Source organism: Struthio camelus, chromosome 16 (assembly GCF_040807025.1).
Source record: "Struthio camelus isolate bStrCam1 chromosome 16, bStrCam1.hap1, whole genome shotgun sequence".
NCBI classification, from domain to species: domain Eukaryota; kingdom Metazoa; phylum Chordata; class Aves; order Struthioniformes; family Struthionidae; genus Struthio; species Struthio camelus.
Window position 1 is genome coordinate 18,524,939 of NC_090957.1, and position 26,825 is coordinate 18,551,763.

The 26,825-nt window shown below is 49.1% G+C and overlaps 1 protein-coding gene and 1 long non-coding RNA gene across 4 annotated transcripts in view; both read left to right on the forward strand.

Annotated features, from left to right (window-relative positions):
* The window catches only part of YPEL2 (yippee like 2), a 40,301-nt gene extending 30,949 nt beyond the window's left edge, over positions 1-9,352 (forward strand). For both annotated transcript variants that reach the window (XM_068909396.1, XM_068909395.1), the window contains 3 exons: positions 1,418-1,461; positions 2,256-2,364; positions 3,977-9,352. In XM_068909396.1, the coding sequence (XP_068765497.1) occupies positions 1,418-1,461; positions 2,256-2,364; positions 3,977-4,066 (243 nt within the window). In that variant the 3' untranslated portion in view covers positions 4,067-9,352. The remainder of the gene's footprint in view (positions 1-1,417; positions 1,462-2,255; positions 2,365-3,976) is intronic.
* Positions 9,353-21,373: 12,021 nt separating this feature from the next.
* Positions 21,374-25,187, forward strand: LOC138061180 (uncharacterized). Of its 2 annotated transcripts, XR_011134810.1 has the most exons (5): positions 21,374-23,297; positions 23,385-23,550; positions 23,649-24,259; positions 24,337-24,642; positions 24,837-25,187. It is a non-coding gene; the product is annotated as an uncharacterized lncRNA (long non-coding RNA). The 2 variants fall into 2 exon arrangements; XR_011134809.1 differs by having other exon boundaries at positions 23,385-24,259.
* Positions 25,188-26,825: the final 1,638 nt, after the last annotated feature.

Here is a 26,825-nt window from a genome sequence, read left to right on the forward strand (position 1 = left end):
ATCCATCCACACGCTTGCTGGCTGTCAGATGCAACTTCGACTTTGCCTCTCTGTGAGGCGGTGGATACTTGAGCGCTTACCATATGCTGTAGTGCCTCTGGTCGAGAGTATCCCTAGAGCTCGATTCGCGGACGGGGACAACCCTGTGCTGGGAAGGGTGGAGACTTCCCAGAGATTCCTGCCTGTGATAACAGACATACCCTGAGGTTTCTCATAAGGTAACCTGTGTGCAGCGAGCTACTCTGCTCTTACTCGTAAGCACCATGTGTTTAATTCAGTGTATGCTTGTCTAAGTATATTACAAATGCAGGTAGTGTTTGCTATGTGTGAGCCAGCTCTTGTAAGTGAGGCAGTGTCACAGGGTAGTATTACGGACTTGACACACACGGAGCCCGTTGGTTCCTGGAAGCATCCCTAATATTTGGGATGTCCTGCTGGGCTCGGTTTGAAGTGCCGTCTTTCTGCCGTCTTCTGGGGAAACGTGGGGCAGACAGGCTGTGCCGTGACTGATGATCATCTAGCACGTGCTCTTCTGCTGCTGTTACCTGGTCCTCTCTTCTCCATGTTTATTTCTAGTTAGCTGTATCTTGTCCTAGATTTAGATCAAATCTAGAAGTATTTTACATGGGCACTTAACTTTATACTTAGTAAATAATTTCCCTGGCATCAGTGGGAACATAAAGTCTTGCGGAGATCTCTGCAAGATTAAGGTCTTTTGTAAAGTAGCTCAAGTAGGGATTGCATTTGTGTGCACAGCACCTCGCACAGTTAAGTCTTGATCTCTGAGTTTGTTTCTGCATGCATCTGTGCAATCTTCGTGAGTGGAATTCACATGCCATTAAGGACCATGGCGGTGTTTTGAAAGCGTAGCAGTGAAATGGGAAGTGTATGTGAGCATATTTAAGCTTTATTTTTTAGAAAAGAGATTTAAAACTATTTGGCAGCTAGGCTGAGTTAGGTTAGGTTGAAGCAGGAGCATGTGAGATTTAGGAAGGTGAAATTCATAAGTAGAACCAAAAGGGTGAAGTGAGCATCACTGGAATATCAGAGAGAAAAACAGAGCTTAATTTTTGAGATATGCACTGGATTCATACAGATGATGATATTGGGGGTTAGAAGCAGGTGAAGTTCCCAGTAGGCTGCCAGGATGCCTTGTAAAATGTGCACGCGTTAGTGCCTGAGGCAGCTGTTCCTTTTCCATCTGCAGGACAAGACCTCTACTAATCAGTTCTCGTCTTCTCCTGACATCTCACTTTCTGCTGTTTTCATCCTGAAGACTGTAACGATGTGCATTTCTCAGACTTGGCTAACAGTTGCTATAACTACCGTTTGAGGTCATTAACGCAGTTGTTGAGGACAGTTCCTGGTTTAGGCTTGTTTCTATCAACCAAATGAATTTTGTTTTCTTGCCTTTCAGTCCTTTCAAGGAAGCCAAGGACGAGCATACCTCTTCAATTCAGTGTGAGTATAGCTTCTTGTGTGTCACTTCTGCGTCTTTTAGGATAGATTTAAGAAAACCCTTGTGAAGAAGTAAACAAATGGGTTGTCTTCCGTTATTGTAGAACAGCTCTGCCCAAGTCTTGCTAAAAATGATTGAAGGAGGAGGCAGGGAATAGCACTGATTCATATTTGATTTTGCATTCAGGTTTCAGATAAGAGGCTAGGAAAGATGATTCTTTTGTCATCAGACTGGAACAGATGAGTCATTCTCTTCTCAGGGAATATAGTGGACCAAAGAATCAAAGTTTTGTGAACTTAAAGAATACATAATACCTAAATACCAACTTACTTTTTAGAGCTAGCATAAAAATAAACCATTATTTTCCCTTTGGAGAATAGTTCTGGTGAGATCACATTTTCTGCCGGGATATCTATCAGAAGAACTATTGACTTCAGTTACTTTTTTCAAATTTCCATTTGAGAGAATAAAAACAACAATATCATTTTATCAATTTGAAAGTGAAAATCTGTCTCGAATACAAAATTAATGCATTTTATTAAAATATTACAAATCTTTTCTTCAAAATTTCTCTTCAAAACTGTTTAGAATTATTAGTTGAATAAAAATTGTATTTTACTTTTTCATTCTGTTCTGGGGCTGCAAGAGATTTTGTTTCTAGAGCAGCTGTGGTGCTTAATATTTTGAATTTCCTGCTTATATTTTCAAATACTGCAACAAAATTGCTGTCATTTTCATAGCAGTGTCTTGCTGTGGAAACACACATTAATAGGAAGCTTCTCTCCTTTTTCCCCAGAGTTAATGTGGGTTGTGGCCCTGCAGAAGAGCGAGTGTTATTAACAGGATTACATGCAGTTGCAGACATTTACTGTGAAAACTGCAAAACCACACTGGGTTGGAAATATGTGAGTACAATTTGTATTGAAGGTGTGTGTATGGTGAAATGGTCTTATGGAAAGAGTATTGACTTGGGAACCAGAAATGTGGATTCTGGTCTGTAGCTACATCTCTCTTCCTTTCTGTGTTTCCATTTTTCCTCCAATATTTTGCTTGTTGTGTGCACTCAGAGCAAGAGCTCTTTGTGGCGAGCATCGTCTCTTATTAAGAGTATAAACAGTGGGCCTGGTTTTGATGGGTATCCCTTAATGATACTTAATTCAAATAAGGATAACTGCAGTCAATCTTTGTGGTTCATACTGTCGTCTTTTCCAGACAATCTCAGAATAATAGAATGATCCGTATGTTGTTAATCCTGTATCCTTCCCACTGGAAACGCTGTTGAACATGAGTTTATCTGTTTGCTGTCTCTTGCTGTTCATAAATTCAATTACCTTCAGATAAAGGCTTATGCTACATTCTAATTTCTGCTTCAGGAGACACAAAGCATATTTGCTTGTTCAAAATATTTTGACCAGTGTCTAACCAAAACATTTATTTGTATCAGTGATCTTTCAGATGCTTTATTATAAAGGATAGAAAAAAAAGAAAGGACCAAAAAACTAATGCAGTAGGAATCCCTGCAGAAACCCAGCATGGATCTAACAACTGGAGAAGGACACGAAATACATAAAATTGCGCTTATTATAAAACAAAAGTACCAGTTTTCATAAACACGGCAGTAAGCCCAGGACTCTTCAGCAATAGTATTACATTCTTTCAGGTGCATTACATGCATGCAGATAGTACACCTGAGTAGAGCCGAGTCCTGGTAATCACTTCTGAGGGTGCAATCAAAATATATAACTGCAGTCTCTCTCGATTAGAGATCCCGTCAATTTCCTTATTTCTGGAGTCCTGCATTGTTGAAGCATTGTGTTCCTGTAGCTGCAAGCATCCGTACGTGTAGAATGGGTACTTCTCATCCCTTGCAGCCCATTTGCTTCATTTCTGCATGAAGTTTACCATAATCCAGTCCGCTCCCGATGGTAGTACTTACCGCCTGTTTCATCAGAGGAGCTCTGCATTCTTAACAAACGTTGATAAATTCTCACACCGCCCTACAGAGGGGCAGGTTTTATCACCAGTGATTCCTAAAGCATAGTTCAAGGAGCAATTGCTGTAGGCCTACAGAAAGCTGCATGTTTGCATGGTGCTGATTATTCCTTATTTTCAGCCTGTAAGGATACCTTCAGATAAATTGTTTCCTAAATGTTTATTTTCTACGTGAACAACTGGTTTGGCTGTTCCAAGAGTCACCTCTTCTTATGAAAAAGCACTACAGATTGAGTTTTAGGCAGAAAGTGACTGCAGTGTGAAGGAGTCTAAACTCTTATACTTGGAGTGTGCTGGGAGTTAAACTAGAATAAGGGTTTAAGAATCTTCCAAACATAATTTTCCTGAAAGCCAGCAGTAATTACTACTGGCATAACTACTGCTATGTGCTTTTACTTCATCGACAAATTTCCCACCCAAGCTAAGCCTTGTACCCAGCATTCTTGGATCTGATCTCTCTAACTGTGACTTTACATTAAGTAAACCTTTGGATATCATTCTGATACCATTGTTTCTCTTTTCTAGGAACACGCTTTTGAAAGCAGCCAGAAGTATAAAGAAGGCAAATACATCATTGAACTAGCTCACATGATCAAGGATAATGGCTGGGATTGAACGGGAAGAGCCCAGCCCTTCCAGCGTGTAAGAGAATGCCATCCAACCGAACATTATATCCAAGAGTGAGAGAGTGACTGAACGCTTGGTTCCATGCATTTAGAGGCTCTGCAGTTTGGGAGCATCTTCACACCCTTCTCCATCTTTATTGGTGACTGGCCTCTAAATTTCTGTCTCTCTGTCTCTTTGCTTTGTATCTGTTTGTGAGTTGACCCTGGCTGCTTCTCTCTCTGTTCTGGCGTTGGCTAAGAGAATGCACCGAATGCCCGACAGCCATTCCATGTTGACGAATGTTTAAGTACAAACCGAAGTTGGCTCTGTGGTGGCATTTTATCAGAAGGTCTCGGTGCGGGAGGAAGACCTAAGTTTTGGGCAGGAGAAGGTGAAAGGGGGTGGGGAGTGGGCCGAAAGGGAAGTCATCAGAAGTGAAACTGTACTTCTCCTTTAAGTTCTGGTTAACCAAGGCTTGAAACTATCTGCTTGTCTAAATGGACAGAAATATACCTCACGGCTGCTTTCTCTCCGAATCTTAAAACCGCTGCTCCAAAAGTGGAGCTTCAGTCTAAGCCGGCTGAGCACAAGTCGTAACCAGTGCCCCCCTGCTAGTTAATTGCAAATCTGTGTTTTGTTTGCCGTTTATGAACTTCTTGTTTGGGGGAGGAAGGGGAAACCTGATGGCTGGAGAGATTCCCTGTCTCTCCTTTTTCTCTCTGTTTCAGAGTAGGTGGGCCAAACCCCCCAACAGAGCACAGCTGTGGGAGCATCCACACAGCTGCAGAAACCAAATCCTGACTCTTGAGCCCTTGAGAGAGGAGGAGAAAAACACTTAAGGCAGAAAGGGCTGGAACTGCAACTTCGAAGATATGACAGGAAAAAAAAAGCCATGTGCTAGGCAAGAAAGAGGAAATCGTTTAGGGGAGGTTGGAGACAAACTTAGTGGCATAAGATACCGCCTGATTTCCCAGCCTTTACTGAGCATCCTTGGGAGTCTTTTACCAATCCTTTGCAAATGCAACTAGTAATGCTGTTACAGAATCCTTTTCTTAAATCTCCGGCCCCAGCCATCAGCTCCACTCTTGGAGCCTATCAAAGAAATGATGTGACAGTGGGGAGAGAAGGGAGCAGAGGACCCTGACAGTTGCAGCAGTACTGCACAGGTGGATATTGCAAGCCATGAGGTATCCCCCCATAAGACCTTCCCCCCCTTTTCCCGCTCCTAGAAGCCTGTTGCAGACGCTAGGGGGATGGGAAACAAAATTAAACGTCGTCCCCCTACCCCTGAAATTGTTTATGCCTTGGAGTTAAAGGGGAGGGGCAGGTTTGGGTGTTGTAACTGTAAGGGACAAGTCCTTCCCTTTTTAAGTTTTTCGTATCAATTAGTATGGACCTTGCCAAGGTGGTTTGTGGGGAAGGGGCATTGTGTGTGAGAGGGGAGCTGTGTTAGACGTAAATGACAATGTGAAGTTTGCTCTGCAACAGTCCAGCCAGTATCTGGTGCATAACTCAAGACTATTTAACTGAATTAATTTTATCTCTCTGAGTGAATTTTTCTTTTTTGTTTGTGGAAGTCTTTCAAGTAGGTTAATCCTCTGGGGGAAATCTTTCTTAATCCAGAAGGAAAGAGTATTGTGCAGGAGTTTGTAACTCCTTATGGAACCGAAGCTTTGGAGTTGTAACCTGTCGTTGCTTGCCCCCACACCCAGGATGTTTGGAGTTAGCTACAGGGATTGGGGTGGGGAGAGAGTGACAAAATAATTTACTGTTCTATTGGGGGGAGGGTGGGGTGAGCAAAGAGGCTAGTTACAGATTGAGGCCAACTTTCCGTGTTGGGACCTTGTGCTGAAACCCAAACCTGATGGCCTGTCTCTCTGAGCAATGGCTGTTTTTAATCTTGAATCACTATTTTTGTGACAGCATGTTGTTATGGCCTTGGAGAGGGAAGTGAGCTGGAGGCTGGCTGTGGCCTCAGGAATGGCTGGGATTAACTCGTTTTGTGGCTAGCCTGTTAGGAGGTAGCTTCTGCCTTTACCCTTTCCATTGTGGCTGCGTAACGGAGTCAGTTCAGCTTTCGTTCCTGATTGTGTCAGCTTCCGTTGTCCACATTCCCTTCTATGGTAAAAATCAGGTAAAAATCAAAAACTCTGCAGTACCCATTAGCTTGTTGACTTTGGCACTGCCTGATCCCGTTTTCCCTTGGTTCTTGAGCCGTGACAATTTATTGTGTTGTGGCTAGTGGGAAGTAATTTGCGTTCTTTGAAGAGCTCTTCACTTTCCCCAAATATATAGCCTTTAAAGTCATCTAATAGGACCTGAGAGAATTAAGGGATGACCCAAAGTCATTAAGACAAGGTTGACAAACAGAGCACACCTGGGCTCATGATTTTACGTTCGTAATGTTATGTTGGCCCTGATCGCCTATAAAGAGCAGGCCTGCCTAGAGGACTGCGCTAAGAAAAGTTACCAGAGAGTGCTGTCAAATATAGATGTTTTTATCTCTGGGACCTGAAATGATGATGATCCATCAGATTGGGCTGTTTTTTAACTGTTCACAGGGATAACATTTTTTTAATGGCAGCCAGTGCTGCAACTTTGCATATGGCAGAATTTTAATCTGATATTAATTGGTTTTGTCCCATCAACATCCACAGATTTACACTTGCTGAGAATCTGGCCTCAAGTCCTGATATAAAAAAATGTGTGCCTGTGAATGTTCACGCACACAGAGAGGTATCTATAGACAGACTTTAATATACTGTACAGGGAGATGAGAAAAAACTGGCCTGTGAGGCTCATTTGACATTTGTTCTCTCCTGTGTGTCAATTAAACTTAAAAGTACTTCTTACTCCACTGCTAACTCATCTGTGACTTGCTCGATTAAGACACGTGGCGGTATGGAGAGCTGGCGACAGACAGGCTGATTAGATCTGTATGCTAGCGGGTATCACAGTCAGTGCAGTCTAAAATCGATGGCTTGTAATGGCTTGTCTGAATATATTCAGAGCATAACCAAAGAACCGCGCTATCTGCATCCCTCCGGTCGCGTCAGTCAGCTGTAGCCAGGTAGTGTTACCTGGGGGGGTGAGCGAGGTGGGACCTCTGCTTCCGAGCTAGAGATGTGGCCCACAGAAAGTGCCTCCCGCAGCAGGTAATGCCCGAGCGTGGAGTGCTGGGGGTGCTGCTTTCCCGGGGTGATAGCCTCAGAGGCAACAAGCACAGCAGCAAGTTTTGATCTTTCTCTTTTGATGTGGTAGCCCGGTCTTTGGCAAGCTGCCGCCGTGGCTGGTGGGGAAGGCAAAGTCTACGCACCCTTGAGTTTACATCACTCCAGTCTACCCCAAAGCTCAGACTTCAGTAAGTTTTAATTTTTTTGCTCTGGTGGATTATCTGATGTGAAATCCTGATCCCTATAATAAATATTCAGATGATAATATATACAAAACAGAAAAAAAGCATTATCTTGTGAAATATACTTTTGTAAATAATATTTAATTTTTTTTAAAAAAAATAATATATTTGGTGCTGTTTTCTCAGAGCCCCTTCCTGAGAGCACTTTCTGTTGTGTATAAATGATACTGTTTCCTTCTGTATTTGTTGGAAAATATGTGTAAAGGGAAACAAAGATCATAATATACGTTGTCTCTAAAGTTAATCCATTTTCCCTCTGGACACGGCAGGAGAGGGGAGTCACTCCTGTTTCCACCCAGCAGAACTGGGCTCCTGCACAGGCCGTTGCCAGGTCGCAGACAGGGGCCCGCGGTCCGGGAAGGTATTGGTGTGGGGGGTGGGTTGGGGGTGTAGCTCCGGGCGCTCGGGGAGCGCTCAGCTGAGTCTGGAGTTACACACATGCCGAAATAGCTTCTTCAGTCAGTGCCTGAGGTCCCAGCCCGGCAGTCTGATCCCTGTGTGAGAGCTGTCGTTCCCACGGGGAGCCCCACAGAGCTGGTGGGGCTCTGGGTGGGCACGACTTTCCTGAGGAGATCTGGTTTGTAGGATCTGGGCCTGAAATTTTCTCTTGCACCAGTATTGGCTGGAGTGAAGTAGATCTCAAGACTTAGAATACATAAGTGAGTATAAGCTTACAACCTCTGAATCTCTATTTCCAGTTGCTTGGGGGCAGCAGGGATGGAGGATGGAGATTTCTAACTAGTCATTGTTTTTAAACTAAGAAATAAGTATTTGGACATGGATCCTGGTTTTCTTTTTGTTTTATTTTTAAACCAGGCTGCTATGTACCAAATTAGAGTAAAAGTTTACCTCTCCGGCAGTAAAGTTGATTTTTTGTTTTCCTTTCTGTCTTTAACCTCCCCCCTTCTCCCCGCCCTTCATTTTTAATTCATTGGATCTCTTGTTTATCCCAAAGTGGACCAACAGCATAAACCATTGGACTGTTTTGCTGAGCAAGGAGCTGTTTTCAGTGCTGAATAACTGTTGCACGCTCTTTAATTTTCTGTTCTGGTGCACACGATTTAAAAATACATAAAAAGAACACCCTGCAGATGAAATTTATTGTTCTTGTGATAATCAAATAAGAATTTTCTCTGTATGCGTTTTTCTAACTGGTATGTGAGAGTGTATTAATCATGCATTTCACTGCACTTCCTCCTTTTGGAAGGAGCATCATGTTTCAGTGTGAACCAGTTCTTGGATGAATAGATGACACACACACACACACCCGGTTGGGTAAACAGATTTGCAAGAACCAGAGCTCAACTCAGTGGGAAAGAGCTCTTCTCACCAGGTGAGAGGCCTCTGAAATGAAATGTTCAGAAACAATAATGTTAGACCTAGATTTTGAAGAATCCTGTTTAAAAAGAATAAACAGAAGAGGGGAAACAAAATCACGTTGAACTAAAAAAATCAACATATTTAAATGCAAGCAGAATGGCATTGTGTAAGGTACAATCACAAATAAGCTATTCTCATAGTTATGAACTGTACGTATCCTTTGTTTTGTTTTTCGTAAGGATATGGGAATGCTTTCCCCACTGACAAAACTAAAGGACAATATTTCCAATACCAGCCTGTCTATTGATGCTCTTGTGTTTACAAATTGTGTATACTTTTATTTCTTTGATCTTGTTTTAATTTTATTTTTGGCATATTCTTTCAGGTCATTTGCTTCAGTAATAAATGCAACTGTTTGTTTTCAGATAATTGGTTTTCACCTTTTCATGTATTTGTACATTGTATATAGTTCTTCAGTATTAGAGGGAGGCGTATTGTTTGTCATATTTACAATATGTGTTGGTGCTCATTTGAGAAAATAAAATTTTCAAGTACTAAAACTGTGAGTCCACCTTTCTATTTTAATCTCGCAGACTGTGTGTACATTTTAAAATGACCAAGGTGACAAAATTTGGTTGTTCAGTAAATGTTAACAGCTTGAAAACAGTCAAATCATACCCTTTTCTGATACCTGCCAGTGCAGAGCAGTGTCCTGTTGTGCCCTTGTATTACTTGAGGACTCAGAGGCTGTAGTCAGGGACAAGGCAGACACTGCACAAAGCAGGCAAACGGAACAAAAAGGTGATCCTTGGTCCCTGACGTTTATGATTTAGTATAAGATGAAACCACAAATGGATTCAGAGATGAGGAGGAAGCGTAAGGAAACAGGAATACAGTACTCACCAGCCTGGTACCATGTTACTGTATATGAAGAGAGATTACCTTTCCCTAGACGAGGGAGGGAAGGAACTGCATTTTGTGTTTTCTGGGGAATCATGCTATTTTAAGATTTTTCCAAAAAGCAATAACATCAAAGCCATGAAATAAAATGCCATAATTCTAGCTTGGGTCTGTTAAATAATGTCCTATGGGCGTAGTGTTTCATTGGGATTTTGTTAGCACAGTTATCTAGCAGTACATATGACTGTAAAATGACTCAAGAAATTTTGGGGTGCCAGACAACCTCCCAAAGCTTTACATTGGCTGCACTGAGCTTGGGGAGTTTGGGAACAGATCTGTGAAAGAGTTTCAGGTGCTCGCTCTGTCCCTGGGAGCTGCATGTTTCCTGTCTCGGTGCCTTGTTTTCAGAACAAAATGACGAGCCGCGAGCCCTTGTGAAAAATCCAGCCAGTTTGGAGGCCTGTGCAGTTTAATGCAGCCAGAGACAAATAATGCAGTTATATGCATCAGCATGAAGCTTCTCCTGTGGGAGGAAAAAAAAAAAAAAAAAAGTGGCATTAATGCGAGTTTTCCTTGCGGGTAGAATTTAGTTTATAGCTCTGTCTTGTATAGTCATGTTGCAGTGACTGTAGGGGACATATGTCACTGGTAATGTTAAATTACTGGTTAAACCAAATAAACCATTGGTGGCATATTTGGATATTTCAAAGTCAAATGCCCATTTCAGGCATCTAGCAGATGAGATTTTCCTAGTTTGATTCACAATAGTCTGGAAGCAAAGAAAACCTATGTTTGGGAAACAGAGCTTGTACTTTAGAAGGGAGAAATAACACAGAGTGAGGGTGTTCCTTAAAAATTAAAATGTAGAGCAATTCCTTTGAATAATAAAGGGAATGTATCCATTTCAAACACATGCTATTGCATTTTTATGAATCATCTTTCTTGCTAGATGCAACTGCAACCTGCCAACGCTCTGGACTGACGTCATGGTGTTAACTTAAATGCCAGAATTGCTTCTGTGAATCCAGACAAGTGGTATAAAATGCTTTGATTCTTGGTGGCTTCAGTTCTAAAATCCATTTGAAACTCTGATTACATTCCAAGCAGTGCTTTCTTTGAGGTTGTTCTGAGTGAGCTGATGCCATCCGTCGTCATCCTGCTACTGAAGACAACTGGGGACTGTCCCTTCGCCCTGCGCCAGTAGCCTGCAGTATGCAGCGCTGCCGCTCTTAACTGGGCGCTCTGTCTGCGTGCCTTTAATTCCCAAAGCGTCAGAAATAGCAACTCAGCCCTCTTTGGAAAGGACCTAATCACACCAGGCGCTAAATGCCCTGAACTCAAAATGTAGTTCAGGTCATAACAAGAAAAGCTGCACCTGAAAGGTCAGACAAGCAGCCGAGGAGGAATCGGGGACTACGTGGGAGGAAGAGCAGGCTATGTTAAGGAGATGGTAATCTAGGTCAGAGCTAGGGCCAAGGAAGAAGCAGACAGGCAACCCATGCGCACCCTTCAGCGTGGGCAAACAGGTTCAGCTAATGGGAAAGTCGATACAATTTGTTGCTCGCCCAACAAGCTCAACAAAACGTAATGTGAGTTATTTTAGCAAAACGTTAATTTGTCATGGCTGGAGCGCAACCTGTGCAGGATATGTTCAGTGTGTGATCTAAACTCTGCTATCTGAACCTGTAAGAAATGAAAGAAGCGTTAGATGTTCTCTGCCTCTGCCCAGCACAGACTGCAGCAGGAAGGCCTTGAATATGATGATACCTCCAAAAAATGTGAGGCCAGTCCTTTGGGCGTGTAGTGGTAGCCTGGAAATGAACGCTGGTCTTGTGTGGGATTGCTCCTGGCCTCTGTTCTGTAATTAGACTTGTTACTACAAACCCCTGAAGCTGATATACGCCAACAGCTGCTGCTGAGTTATTCAAAAAGCCAAAAAGCTCTTGTTTGCTTTAACTCTGTTTCCATCTTCTGTTGTCGAGACAAGCAATTACTACGTTGAAAGGGCAGCCAAACAAGTACCTGTGTCCCATGGATATGCATGGGTGCACAAGAAGCGGGATTTGGTTTCCACTGTAGTCAGCTGTTCCTCCTGGGTTTAGGTTACAAGGCAATAAATTCCAGCAAACAAATGAAAGGCTGGTACATCCTACCCTGCTCTAGGTCCGCGTGAAGCAAGATGGGAATAAAAAGTCGGCAGCTCTGTAACATCAGCAAGGCACCTTAACCAAGGTCTGCCTCTGAAGGGCCGCGTGGCCCTGCGAAAGTCACTTTGCTTCTCGTGGCAGAGCCCAGCAGGCAGCGGGCCGGCAGGAGGGGCGCTGGGCTGCAGGAGAGCTATTGCAGCAACTGCAATTCTGCAGAGGGAGCGGGGTGGGCAAAAGTGCTTGTTCCCAGCACGTGACCCTCGCTCTCTGTGACTGCGGAGAGGCCCTCGTGCTGCCCTGCCGCCGTGCCCAGGCGGCGCAGCAAGGCGCCCCGGCCCTGCCTGCGGTGACGGACCCAGCTGCCGTCGCTGGGCCTGGCCGTCCCTGCGTGGCCCCGTCCTTGCTCCCGGGTATGCCGGCTCGCTCAGCACGGGGGCTGCCTTGTGTGACAGATTGTACGAATCCTTTTTTTTGTCGCTTCAGGTGCCGGCGGCATGATCCTAGCACCTCGCAAGCAGCTCTGAGTCATGCTCCCCGGGTGACTGAACATGTGTAGAAGGAGACTGTGAGACGTGGGTGCGCTCAGCAAAGTCCAGTTTGCGCACCTCTGCCTACTGCCACACGCACTGCTAAAGAAACAGGCACAGCTAAGTACCTTCTGCAAATCAGCTTAAAGCATCTCAATATAGGCATCTTAAAATGGCTTTGGAGAGCCTTAACTCACTGAGCGCCGTCCAGAACAGATCCCTGGGGTAGCCCAACTGGCTGCCTTACGTCAGAGCTTAATAGCTGGACGTGAGCGGAGAAAGGTTGTCTGCCAGCGTGGCAGAGCTGCATCCAGCGGCCTAAAAGCACCGCTAGATAATAGCGTAGTGAATGCACAGCGCAGCCTTGCTTCCCCCAGGCTGCACAAGCCTTCTGCTGCTGTGGCGTTTTATCCTGGAAAAGAAAGAGCCTAGAGCAGAACCAGGCGTGAAGGGACTTGGGCTCTGTACCTGTTTTGATTTTAATATGTGACTGTAGGAGGAAAGTCAAGTTCTCTCTGCCCCATTTCCCACCCCCCCCAAGCCTCCCTTCCCTGAAAACCTTGCTGCTTTTGCTGAGGCCGCGAAGCTAAGTCTGCCTACGACTGCAGAGCACGCCGTGACACCTTCTACCAGCAGCATGAAAGCGCTGATAGCTGAGGGGCCGCGCGACGCCGGAGCAGGGCACCCTGCTAACCCGCAGGCGTTGCCCGGGGCTGCCTCGCTCCCTGCCTGACTTCTCCGCGAGGCTGAGCGCTTGCCAGCAGCGCTGAACGGGGCCTTCCCTTCTCTGTCTAAAACAGCCCCATGTCCAGACATGAGGAGATGCAATGTAGTTTGGCAAGAGATGATGGATGTGATCATCTTGAGTATGGCTGGTAGGAAAAAACCTGGTTCGATGAGAGCAGAGCGTTGCGTGTGGCTCTGGAGATCGCTGGGAGTTGACAGTGCACAACTGCTCCCTGGTACGAGAGTTATTTGCATGTTATTCATGGACTCAGCTCTGTACATCAGTCGTGGCAAGTTGCCAGCGCAGCTTGTGGCTAAGAAAGCTTGGACCTAAGTCCTATAGGGAAATTCCCTATGGGAAAAGATGTGCTCAATATTTCCCATCACGGACAGTGAAAAAGACAATCTGGCATCTTGGCCTGGCAGCCCTGTGAGTAAGAGCAGAAGGAAGGACTCCAGGGCGCATCCCACCAGCGGTCCCCGGGACGAGCCGGCCCTCCCCGGTCAGCCCTTTGATTCTCCCTAGGAGGGAAGTGGAGAAGCACCAGAACCTCGACGTGGCCTTGAGGTGCGCTTACACCGTACGTGCAGAGCGAGCCTTTCTGGTCTGGAGGCTTTTGTGTCGGCAGCTGCGGCTCAGCAGGGCTGAGGCTCTCGGTCGAGGGCTCCTCGGGAAGCCGAACCGCTCTTGCCTCTGCGCCCGGTGCCGGCAGCCAGCGTGGGCGAGGAAGGAGAGGGAGACGGTCCGCGTGCTGCAGGCACGAGTGGGTTATATTTGCAATACAGGGCCATTCTCTCACTTTCTTGCATTAGATGTATTATTAAACTGCAATTAGAGTGCAGCAAGCCAAAGCGGTCTATTAATAGCAAAGCGCAGATAAAGCTGACTCAGATGGTGACAGACGTAGGCTTTGGAGAGCGGCAGCAGCAAACTTGGCCCTCTGCTCCGGAGCAGGAGGCCGCCGGCACGGAGGTGGCGAGGCTGAGAGGGAGAGGCGTTGTGCAGTAAATTTCCTTCCTTTCATCAGGTTGCTTTGGTGATGCCAGGCAGCAAAAGCCGGACGGGAATAACGATGCCCACAGGCGCTGCCGTCTCCAGCCCCGGGGCCGGGGTGACCTTTTGAAGGCCCAGCTGTAAGGAGAAATGCCGCACGCAGCTTTCAGAGCTCCTTTCAGATCCGACCGGTCACAACGATTTTTTTCAAAGGACAATCACACGGCTATAAATACAGCCGTACTAGTGGCCTTTAATCCCGGTTCAAGAGCAATTCAACACCTCCCAGGCCACCGGGGAGGATGACTCCTGTCCCGAGGTGTCTCCTGTTGCACTGACCTGGGGGTTTAAAACAGAGGTGGACTCAGGCTGTCGTGCCCCATCGCGATGAGACTTTCCTGGGAGATGGGTGACATTTGCGACTAGCTTTTTGGTCCTTTGCCTTTTTTTGTTTTTGAGCCAAGGGGGTTGGAGAAGGATGCGTCAAGCTGCGTCTCAGTTATCAGTTGACCTGATCCTTCATCCTCCTCTCACTCTGCCGCCGATACCGAAGCACTTTACAACCTTTAATAAACTAAATCCGTCAGTTTAGGGCATTCGTCCTTCCCCCGGCGGGGACGATCGATCCGGGCGGGAATGGGAGATTTTTTTTCTCCCCAAAAGAAAGGTTTTACAGAAGAGTTTTTGAAGACCGGCAAACACGCCAGGGCTATTTTTACCCGCCTTTCGGCTCGGGGTATAAATAGCAGGCGAGGCTGCTCTCCCGTAGCCGACTGGCAGAGCGAGATACACGTCCCGCCGAAAGTGGCTCGCGGGCCAGGGAACGTCCCTTGGAGGGCGGCGCGCCGGGCAGCGGCCCCCGCGGCCACCAGCACCTCCGGGCGGCCTCGCAGCGCGGCCTCCTCCAGCGCGGCAAGGCGATCGGGGCCCAGGCGGCTCTTTGTACAAGCTCCAGGGAGGCCAGCACAAGCTTCGCCGCCGTCTCGGCGGTGGGAAGGCTGCAGAGGTTGTCCGTAGGGCAGGAAATGCCGGTGGGAGGGTGGCAAAAGGCAGAAAATGGTGGCAGGAGGGTGGCAAAGGTCAGAAAATGGCGGCAGGAAGGCAGCAAAGGGCAGAAAATGGCGGCGAGGAGGTGGCAAAGGTCAGAAAATGGCGGCAGGAAGGTAGCAAAAGTCAGAAAATGGCGGCGAGGAGGTGGCAAAGGGCAGAAAATGGTGGCGGGAGGGTGGCAAAGGTCAGAAAATGGCGGTGGGGAGGTGGCAAAGGGCAGAAAATGGCGGTGTGAGGGCACCAAAGGTCATAAAATGGCGGCAGGAAGTTGGCAAAGGTCAGAAAATGGTGGCAGGAGGGCACCAAAGGTCAGAAAATGGCAGCAGGAAGGTGACAAAGGTCAGAAAATGGTGGCGGGAGGGTGGCAAAGGGCAGAAAATGGCAGTGGAGAGGTGGCAAAGGGCAGAAAATGGTGGTGGGGAGGTGGCAAAGGGCAGAAAATGGCGGCGAGGAGGTGGCAAAGGTCAGAAAATGGCGGCAGGAAGGCGCAAAGGGCAGAAAATGGCGGCGGGAGGGCACCCAAGGGCAGAAAATGGCGGCAGGAAGGCGGCAAAGGGCAGAAAATGGCGGCAGGAGGGCACGAAAGGTCAGAAAATGGTGGCAGGAAGGCGGCAAAGGGCAGAAAATGGAGGCGGGAGGGCAGCAAAGGTCAGAAAATGGCAGCAGTTAGCAATGGCATCGGGGCTCCAGCTGGAGGCCCCAGCTGGGGCTCCTTCCCAGGGGTCACACGCACACGTAACGAGCGGTGAGTGGTCTCGGCAGGCAAAACCGGGAGAGAGGAGGCGCCAAAGCCCCCCGGGTGGAGGCGCTGGCTGGCAGAGGCGGTCTCCAGCCCGAAAGGAGGTGTTTGCTGGGCAGCGGCCAAGCCCTGAGGGCGAGGTCCGCGCGGCAAACACAGGCCGAGCCGCGGCGGGGCCGGCGCGTCGCACCCCGGGCGGCGCCTCGACTAGCTGTTACACGTTTGCACAAAAGGCATGAGGTTTTGGGGCTGGCTGTTCGATTCGGCTCTTCGGTGGCCTCGACCAGGTCCTCGGTCCTTCCCGCCCTCGGCTTCCCCGCCGGCAGGAGCGGGTCACGGATACGGGGTGGCGAGGAGATGCTCCGCTGGGCGCCGGGTTCGGTTAGCTCTGCTTTGCGTAAAACGTTGGCGTTACCGTTGAAAAATGGAAACATGTCAAAAATGAAACATGGAGGGGAAAAATTGCTCAAGCCCTGATGCTTTCCTTTTTCCTCCCTCACAGGCGATGCTTGACTTTCTCCGAAATCTTTGTATTTGGTTGAGGGCCCCATTATCTTCTGTGGAAAAATCCTGAGCGGAGATTTTTCCATTCTGCCATATTATTTATGACTCATGTCCGCAGAAAGCAAGCAGTGGGTGCTGATCGTAGCTGCCTGTTGCAGAGCCAGGACTTTTTTTTTTTTTTTAATAGACATTTTGTTCTCCATGTATGGAAACTTCTGATTATGTTAAATAAAATGCGGGGGGGGAGGAATAAAATACTTAGCCAGTGGCCTGGCCTCCCCCGGTGGAAATGCACGTTGCGAAGGATTTCTGCAAGAGCTCTTGGACGCTTTACAGAAATAGCACAAGACTATAGGAGTGCACGTTTATATAGCTCGGTTTCCTTGTTAAACTCAGACTGTTGTTTCCTTTCCCACTTCGAAAAGGATTTTCCCATAGTTGTGCTATTTTTATGCAGCTTTTAGGACAGGAATCGGGAGCCTCTACAACATGCCGGCTGTCAGAAGAGCTGAGGTTCTGGCTTATCCTCTGGCACAGATTTCCAGTCCTTGCCAAATTGCTTCCCTAATCGTTGCCTTTCCCTGTTGAAACAGGGATATGGGGTCCACGCTTACCTAAAAGTGCTTTTTTGAAGGCTTATACCTCGAGTCCAAAGGACGCTCGCGGCGGCGGCCAGATGTGGCCGTCTAACACCTGAGCAGGAAATCGTTAACCCGGAGGACTTGCACCGCCACCCAACCAAAGGGGCATCGTTGGTGATGTGAAACACTACTGTAATTAAAATTCATGCCTGGAGGGCAAGATAATGAACACTTCATTAAGTAAATACAAATTTAAACTGCTGGCTAAGGGGCCTTCATCTATTACATTTCAGCTCGTTAATAGGCACTCAAGCGCTCACTGGTGAGAAAGCGGCAGTGCTACAGATGGGCAAGTGCCAGGGCATGCGGCACCCTGGGAACCACCGCCTTCCCCATAAAATACTGCCGTGCTCATCAGAAGGGCGCAGCTTGCCCCAGGAGGAAGGTGCCGTCCACGTATCCCCAGGCTTTGCCGGTCTCCAGCGAAGCTCCGATGGTACATTTGGGAAGGAGCTTCTTCCTGAATGACGGTGTTGCTTAAATGCCGGCCACGCTTCGCATCCCAAGCAAAGCTCTCGCGAGCCGTCTCCTGGGCCGGTGCCCTCGCGCAGCTCGGCCGCGGTGCCCGGGGTGCCCGGCGAGAGGTGGGGAACTGCGAGGCTGCGAGATCTTTACAAGGGAGGAAATTTACTATCTGAAAATATCGCGGGGCGCGAAGCTCCATTGCTTGGTGTGGATTTCTTTCTAAATGTAACCTGGATTTCTTTCTAAATGTAACCTGGCTCTGCCACTGCTCACTGCGCTGCGCGCAAGGTTGCTGGCTGCAATTGGTCTGATATTCAGGACTTTAGATTATCACTGTGAATCTTTCTGTGTCTGTTACTCCTGATTATGTGCTTTTTAGTGTAAAGATCACGGAGCCGACTCCTTGTCGATTCAACGAGGAAACCCTGGGTCTCAGGGCTCTAACTTCCTCTCCCTGTAGCCTTTGTGTGCATTTATGCAAACAAGAACAAACAGATTTGACCCAGCAGCCAGTTTTCTTCTTGCACGTTTTATGAACATAAAGTTGTACATTTTTAAGTCCTGCTGGTTAAGCTTTTCAAGCTAACATGTAGCATACACTAGGAAATGACACCCTCTGTAGAGATGAACATAAGAACGCCGCCTTCTTAATTGCAAGTGCCTCTGTTTGCAGATCGTGTGTGTTACTCCCCGGGAATTGGAGCTGATGGGGCATTCAGACTGCGGGACAAAACGCCATGGAGCCAGAGCTCTGTTTTTTCGGAGCTAAGGGAGATGGCAAAGCTTTAGTGTAGGAGATGTAGAAGAACAATTACTTGCAGAAAGGAGAGATTTTGCCTCTATTTGCATGGCTGCAGTTGTTGAAAAGCCATGGCTCCGAGATTCCCAGGCTGCACGACCAATTAATTTTAGCTTGTATCCATGACTGTTCCTCTGCTACAAATGACTTTAATATTGCATTACTTAAAACGATTCTATCACATTGGGAATGTGGGTAATATCATATAAATGGGACTATTAAGGAAAGAATCTGCTATTAAGACTTGCAGAAATGAACTTCCATCATTTTAAATGATGGGCTAGCTCTGTTCTGGAGCAACTCCAGCAATCCATTTAAAAAACAGCAGAGATGACCTCTTTTTAATATTTATTTGGATTACTGGTGACCTACAGTATATCCATGAATGAAGTATCCCTCTATTTTAATTTGAAATGGTAGAAATGATAAATACTTAGCTCAGTAATTGCAGGTCTTGTACAAGATTCATCTAGTGGAGAGCATCCTCCAAACACAGATCTTTAGGTTTGCTTGCTTACTGGGGTTTAGCCATTGCTACGTGGGATTTTGAGTATTTTTTTCCAGTGACTCTGGTGGGCATGACATGAACTGAGTGGACCTCTGCATATGGCGAGGTCCTCTTTCGCTCACTCCTCTTTCGCTTGTGTTGTCCAGTTAAACACAAGACAGATGGAAAGGAAAACCCGCTCTTCCAGTTCTGGTTCTTCCAGGTCTCTTGTTGCTCTGCCGTTTTCCTTCCTTTCCTGGGAATTGCGCTCTCTAGAGCTGGGCAGTTAATGTTGAACTGCGTTCCCCTTCATATTCTGAAATCGAAAACCACGGCTCTTCTAGTTGCTTTCTCTACCTTCTGCATCAAAGGCTGTTCCCCGCACATTGCAGGAACGTGGCGAATAGCCCGTGTCCCAGGGCATGTCTGGCTCGTTAAAGCCCCACGTTTCCTCGACTCCTGTGCTGTGAACGATTTTGCCGAGCGCTCACAAAAGCCTCTCTGCTTGAGCATCCTGATATAGTTGTCTTTGATAGATTCCCATTGCAATGACACCCAATTTTTAAACTTGCAGACAAATCTGAGGTCTGCTATATGAGTGTATGTGGACAGTCACATCTTGAAAAATTAATTAATAGGACAGAAATCTCCTGATTAGCCTAAAGCTGTATTTAAAACTGTCACACAGGAGACCAAAGCGCAGTTGCAGTTTTAGAAGTGGCTGTTACTAGCTGTTATGTGCCTCAGCACTGGACAGTCTGTACCTTTCGTAGTAGGATTAGAATAACTCTGTTTTGATGGGATTATTAAATTACATAATCAAGGAAATGAGAATGCTCTTGCTTTCCTGGTGGTAATTTTTCTTGCTTTTTGCATGCTCCTCTCATGGAGCACAAGTGTTTTTTTTTTTAAATGAGCAAGCCATGCAGTTGCTGTGATGAGTAGCTTCCTGTTTGCAGGTTTAGGATGATGAATTTAACCTTTTAAATGTTTATGACTGCGAGGCCGCATGGCATTGCTCCCTGTAATAACACTTTTCTCGTCTGTTGGTCCGATTTCTTTCCATAGAAAATGGTGGTGGCAGAGTGAATCCTTCAGCTTGGCCAACAGCTGTCCACGGTGGCTGCACTTGGCCCAACTTAGCCATCATCTTTGGTCATGCTCCCAAACGGTCACCTTGACTTCCTTGGTGATAGCTCAGCCCGAGGGGTTGTGCCCTAATCCCAGCTCACATGCTGCATCGGGTCGTGGGTTGGCAAGCAGCTCTCTTACTGACACAGATCATTTTGCAGCATCCAAGCTACCATCAATTAGACTCCATTAAAAAAAAAATCTTTCCTGGGATGTATGACTCCTGTTTTAAAACGAGTAGCCTAAGACCCTTAGGTATTTATTTAAATGCTGCCTCTGGGATAGGACCCCCAAAACTGCTGAATTTCTTCAGCTCCGTTTGCTGTTGGAAGAGGGAGCTCGGTGCGAGGCAGGGCCCCATCCACGGCAGCGCCCCGCGTCCGTGTTTCCGCGTTGGCTGCGCAGTGCTCTCCTCCGACTGCAAAAATTCCTGAGTTAAATCCCTTTTGCAGAATGTGAGCTTCCCCGCAAGCGCAGACTGCTCAGAAATTCAGATCTGGTTGGATTCTGTATCCGAGCTGCACCCGGGCAGGCTTCGGGTTTGGTGCAGTTTACGGGGGGGTCACAGCCTCCGTCCCTATTCCCCCAGCAACTCCCGTTACTCACTCCAGACATCTGCCCCGTGTATTCTGTATCCCGGCTTCTCAAATTAAGAAAGTCTGGAAACTAGACAAGGTTAAAGTCTTAGAGGGGAAAAAAAAAAACCCACTTGCTAGGAAACACGGGCTGGGGGAGAATGAAAGCATTTATGTGTGAGATTACTTGCCTACTAGCAGGAAAAGCTATTTTGAACCAGAGGCTGAAAACGTATTAGAGCTAATTGCAGGTGAAATCTGATTAAAGGCTTTTGCGAGGGAGATCTGGGCCGTGTCCGGTCTGGCTGCTCGGGAAGGGGTTCCTCCCCGCCGCCTGCTCCCGGGGGGCCTGGGAACGGCCCCCCCCCCCCGCCTAAGTGCCATCTCCCGGCCGGAGCTGCGGGCGAGGAGCGCGCGAGTGCCGGGCCGCCGGTGCCCCCCGGCCGCGGCCCCCGCCGTCCTGCCCAGGCGCCTCGCGCAGCGGGGCTGGGAAGGGGAGAGGAGGGTCCGAGAGGAGAAACCCGTTTTACCTAATGTGCACGGGTGCTATTCGTGCCTTGCTAGAAACAGGCGTTACAGAAATCAAAAGCTCGGGCTGCCCTAGCCCGTCGCAGCGCCGCAGCCCCGGCGCTGCAGGGAGGAAAGCGGGCATTGCAGCGAAGCCACAGCCAGCCCCGGAGGAAAGCAACAACCCTGCTGAGCTTTTATGTGCAGGATGGGGGGATATTTTTCAAAGGATGCAATTTATGTCAGGGACGAGAAGAGCGTTTGGGAGGATAGATTTGCGTGTTGCTTAAGAAAGGCAGGGATCTCTGAATACGTGAGTTTGCAGTCTTGGACTGGTTGCAGAGCGAAGTTGGTGTACCAGTGTCTTTTTCCCTTTGAGATGTGCTTGGTGTTGCAATCAAACTGCCTCCGAGCCTGGCCAAAGTGACGCGCTGCGCTGTTCAATGATTAACAGGAGGCAAAGCTCAGCTCCACATTTCCAAAGGTTTTGCAGGGGGTTTCGTTGCACAAGCTCTCACTGGCTTTGGTGGAACTGAAAATTGAACTTTGGCAGCCGGCGACCCATAGGAAACCTTGTGCTTGTTTCCAGACTGATGAGCACAGGCGTTAGAGGCAACTTCATCAGCGCTTGGCTACCTGAAGCCCCTGCGCGGCAGTGAGCCCGTTTGACTTGTCCGAACCAACAGTCCAAGGAAAATATTTAGACAACAGGCTTTCAGGGTCCTGCAAATCTGTGTCTACCAGAGAAGTGAGCTGCGATCTGATTTACTTCTGCTTCCTGATGGAAATACCCGGGGAGAGCAGCGACCTTTCTCGAGGCAGCGCTGCGGTCGCGGCACACCGCCGGCCGTGCCGGGGGCTGATGAGTCACCGGTGCGCGCTGTCCTTTTATGCACGTTTGCCTCTACATCCTTCCTGGCTGGAGAAATACAAAGCAATCTAGGGACCAAACAGCACAGGTTTTAAATGGGATCTTAAAGCTCTGTTCCACTAGCCGTAAAACTTATTTTAAATCCATACTGCGTCCCGTAGGAAGGCATCCGCTAGCTCGTTCTCGCAGGTGTCCCCCCCGTTCTGCAGGAGGGCAGCGGCCGCGGGCAGGCTGGAGCGGGGGCCCGGCGGCAGCCAAGGGGACGTGCCACGCGGCGCGTGCGGCGAGCCAGCTTCTGGGGTCAGGAGCCTTCACACGAGTGGAGCGGTGGCTCTCCGAGACAGCCGGGGCTCTCGGGCCGAGCTGGGAACAGCTGCCCCCGCCTGAAGCTGGCGGCCGTAGCGGCCTGGCGTGCTTTCTTGCCTGCACCAGGCACCGAGATGTTTTACAGCTTTATCAAATCCCCGGCTGTACATGTTACGCTGGCTTGCAGTATTTTTCCCCTCGAGGTCCTGTACTCAGTCTCCGGGTTGGTTCACGCGCCGAGCATCCCCCCGAGCGGCGAGCGGCGCGGGAGCCAGCAGCCGCGCTGCGCGCAGGACGGGTCCGGATGGCTCGGGGCAAAGAGACCGGCGCTGCGCCCCGAGGGTTAAATGTGCCCCTTCCACAGAAGGGCTGGGTTCAATTTTTACCATTTAGCCCCGTTCGGAGGCGACTAAACGTTTTGCCAGGTAGCTCGCGGCTGACGCCAGCTCGCCCGCGACGACGCTCGGCGGCGACGTGCCGCAAGCTGGCAGCAGGCTACAGGGGAAGTCCGTAAAGTCGTGGGAAACTCTGGTTTCAATTCCGCTTTACTTTTATTCTGAAACGTCGTTTTCCTCATAAGCTTTGTTCCTCATCAAGTTTAATAGAGATTTATTTTGATCCTGATCACTAAGCCTTTTTTATGTCAGGAATCGATGCATTTCTTATTTATTGCATGCGTTATGTTTTTATGTGAGATTTGGGTCCAGATGTATTTAGGGCCAAAGTACTGGTAATAATTCAAAATTAGTTTAAAATACACACATGTGCGTGTGTATGATTTTAAAACTCAATTTATTTATTTATTTCAAACGGGGACTCACAGCTTCTGTGTATGTAGGGTGGCCTGTAATTTGGGCATTCCTGATGTAAAGCTCTGCTTTTTACCTCCCCTGCCTTTCGACACCTAGGGACCGCTGTGTCGGATGCTGTGCAAACACGGTAAAACAGCAGCCCCTTATGTGCCGAATCGCAGCTTCCCAAAAACAAGATCCAGCAGACAGGAGCCAGCTCTTCCGCAGCACAGGCCCGTGCTCCGTTCAGCAAACCACAGGGCTTCCTAGATATATAAACACTCAATTCTGGAGCTGCATCTCGCCCGGTGCAGCCGAACACTGCTGAACTTCTTCTCCAGCTGGGTAAACGTTCAGCAGGGTGGAACTTGAGGGCCGGCAGTTCTCGCGCAAACAGCATTGGGGGTAAACACAATGTAATTTCCTTTTCAGGAAAATATTTGCTTACCTCTCTGGTCAGTCCTGCTTGAGAACACATTTATAGCGGGCTGGTAAGGAATTGCTTAGGCTTGATGTTTGCTCCCAAGCAGAATTCAGCTGGGGGGATGCAGGCTGGACGCACGAGGAGCTCTTACAGCTCCACAGTAGCAGCATTATGGTGAGGTCTGAGGCATTTCTAAAGACATTTTTCAGGTGTTTGTATGCCATTGCATATAAATCGCACCTCAGACTATGAGTCTTTGTATCTATTCACAGGAGCTCAGGATTGAAAATATTTCGGAGAGCTGCCTATGCTGCCCGGCCTCATTCGCGCTGTCGGAGCCCACCCGCCCGCTGCCGACGGAAACCTCGGCTCTCCCCAAATCCCGTCCCCTGCCGATTTAGCCGCTGCATCTGCTGCTGCTGTCTGGGGGCGCTGAGCTGGGGAGCTTGTCCTGGGGATTAAGGGTGGTCTCCTCCCTGCGCCGAAGCAAAGGCCCAGGCTAGCTCTGCGTGCAAATCGTCGCACACATGTATTTGTATGTATCTGAGCGCAGCAGGTAAAGCTGGGAGCAACCTGCCTACTTAACGGTGCTTAACCATCTCCGTTGCACATATGCGTGGAGAGCAGAGAGAGATTTTTTGGGGGGGGGTTTGCGCGAGGCTGAAACGGTTCTGCAGATTGCAATTTCCCATCGTCGCGGCGCTGGGTTATTTACACCCGGCAGCAAATCAGACCTTCCTCTCGCCGCTAGGAAGTGAAAGGGCCAACCTGCAGCTTCCCGTGCGGCGTTTCGGTAACCGCCTCATGCAAACGCGGCTTCGCTGACGTGGGCTGCCATTGCCACGGAGGGGGCAGCAAGGCTCTGCTCTAACGAGCAACCCCGGTAAAAGCACATCCCAATACTTTTCCTTTGTATTGAATGAAAGAATTAGTCTTCAATAAGCACCTTGTCATTTCTAGGTGCCCTAAGAAGGGTTTCTTTGCCCTGGCCGATGGGCGAGCTGCCAGGTTAGTGCGCGGGGTGCTGGTTGCAGATCTCCTCGCTGAGAGACGGGCTGTTTCAGCGCAGCCGGCGCCCCGCAGTCCCGGAGGCGACACGGACGCCGGCCCGGGAGCGGGCGGCCTGCGGCTGCGGCTCCCACCGGGCGATGCCCGCAGCTCCCCTGGGACACGCGCTTGGCTGCTTAGACCTGGGAAGCCGGGAGGCGGCTGTGTGTCGCCTTGCCAGGGACTGCACCGGACCAATTTCTTTAAAACCAGCTTTTGGCAAGTATCTCCCAAATAATTGCTGCAGCGTTCCCAGCCTTTCTGCCAATGCTGTGCAGGGGAAGGAAGGCAGAGGGCACGCAATGCTGGCTCGTGGCTGCGGCTTGCAGCGGGGAGTCGAGGCAAAGGGGTTAAATTCCCCGTGCGAGTCCTTCCTCCCGCATTTGATTCCTTCCCTATTCTTTGTGCCGTAGGCTGCCTGGTGGGGACCATCGTGCCACGCATCTCACAGCACAACTGGACCCCGTCTGGGCACATCAGGCCATTTTCTTCTGGGCCAAAATACCTGCAGTGCCCATATCCGACATAGAGACGGTGCTTGGCCTTCTCAGGAGGGTGAGAAATCCTGTGGAAACACGTGGCCAAGATAACGGCATGGACAAAGTGGAGGCTGTGGGGCTGGCGGCCCCGCGGCCGGTGTCTCTTCACCCTTTCGCACCCGCAGGGCGATCGAGCTTGCCCAGCCGAGCAGCTGTATTAAAGAGAAATTAAAATTAATCCTCGGAGTTCAGGGAGATCTCTGGGGTTTAGCGTTTTCTGATCATTCGGTATTTTTAGCATACGCTTTTTATTTTTAACTTGTGGTAGAGGGTGAACGTCTAGGCCATGGGGACCCCGCGACATCGATGGCTCTGCCCTGGCCAGCGCTGGTGTCCGCAGCGTCGCCGAGCGCGGCCGGGCCGCTCGCAGCTGCCCCGGCGCCGGGCTCCGCTCCGCGGCTGCGGGGCCCCGTTTCCGCCAGCACCTAACAACACATGCCAAACCCCCGGTCAAGCAAAATTTCTCAACCAAAGCATCACCCGCAAGGTTGCATGTCACCCAGCGCTTCCTCACTGCATCCAAACAGGCAAGCCCTTGGAGGGATGGGGGTTGTGCGCCCACGCGCACCACTGACTCGCTGTTTGCGGGATTCGCATCGGCTCCGCGCCAGAGGCACAACCTCAGCCTTCGGTGCCCGCTGCGGCCTTACAGCCCAAAGATAAGAACGCGGTGGTGAAATTTATATCTTTTCAATCTTGAGGCGGGATGTTTAAAGTTGGCTATCGAAGCCGTTTTGCCGTTCCTATGGCTGCTGCGGCACCGGAGCCGAAGGGACGCGGCCGGAGCAGGAGCGGAGCGGGGACACGACGCGGGCAGGGAGCTCCGTCCCGCGGGCACCGCGCGCCGCCCTGGGTGCCGTTAGGCGACGTTGCCGTACCCTCAGGGGCAAGATTGATTTCTTGATTAACATTTAACGCGTGCTATAATTAAGGAAATCCTGCCGGACTCAGAAAGTCATTAGGAGACGATTAATTGGGACGGGGCAGGGAGCGGTCTCCGGCGGAGGAAGGAGTACGCGGCTGCTGCTCAGCCCCAGGGCTCCTGCACGCCCGTTGCGAGAGACGCTGGTGGCGATGGAGGCCGACAGACCCACCTGGGGACACGCGGCAGGTCCCAGCGAGGATCTCGATTCCTAGAAAAGTAGGACTTGAGACATCATCTCCCCCCCTTCCTGTGGGATCTCCTTTTCTTGACACCTCCTTGCCCAGATCTACCTGCCTCACCCGTTCTTGAAAACCCCGAGGTGCGTGTGCAGTGCCGCTCAGCACTCGCCCTCTTCAGTTAGGTCTGTTTTCTTACTCTGCAACCTAAAAAGTGCTGCAAATTAAGCCCATTGCTTCTCATCCTGTCCAAGTAGCCATGGAGAGCAGCTTGCTCTCTTTTCCTTTGCAGCAACTTTATTGCATATTTGAAGGCCGTTTCCATGGCCCTTCCCAACCTTTTCTTCTCCAGACTAAACAAGCGCCGTTCTTTTAATCTCTGCCTAGGTCGCGTTTGCCAGACTTCTGATTGGTCCCGTCGCTTTTCTCCGGACAATTTCCAGCTTGACAAGCAGTGCCCAAAACTGCACACGAAAATCCAGCTGAGCCCTCATCAGGATCGAGCGGTTACTTCCCTTCCCTACTGCACAGCGCTCCTATTTATAAATAGGAGAATGGTGGCTCCTTTGGAAACTTTCTGCGATTTCCCGCCTCGCAGGCGACGCGAGCTCTCGCGTAGCCCTCGGGTCCCGTCAGCCAGACCCTCAGCCGCGCCGGCCAGTCGCGGTCGGGTGTCTGATTGTGCCTACCTGCCTGGGGTACTTTAAACGTTTAGGTACTTAGTGACTTCCATCCTATTTACAATTTTTCCTACTTGTCAAG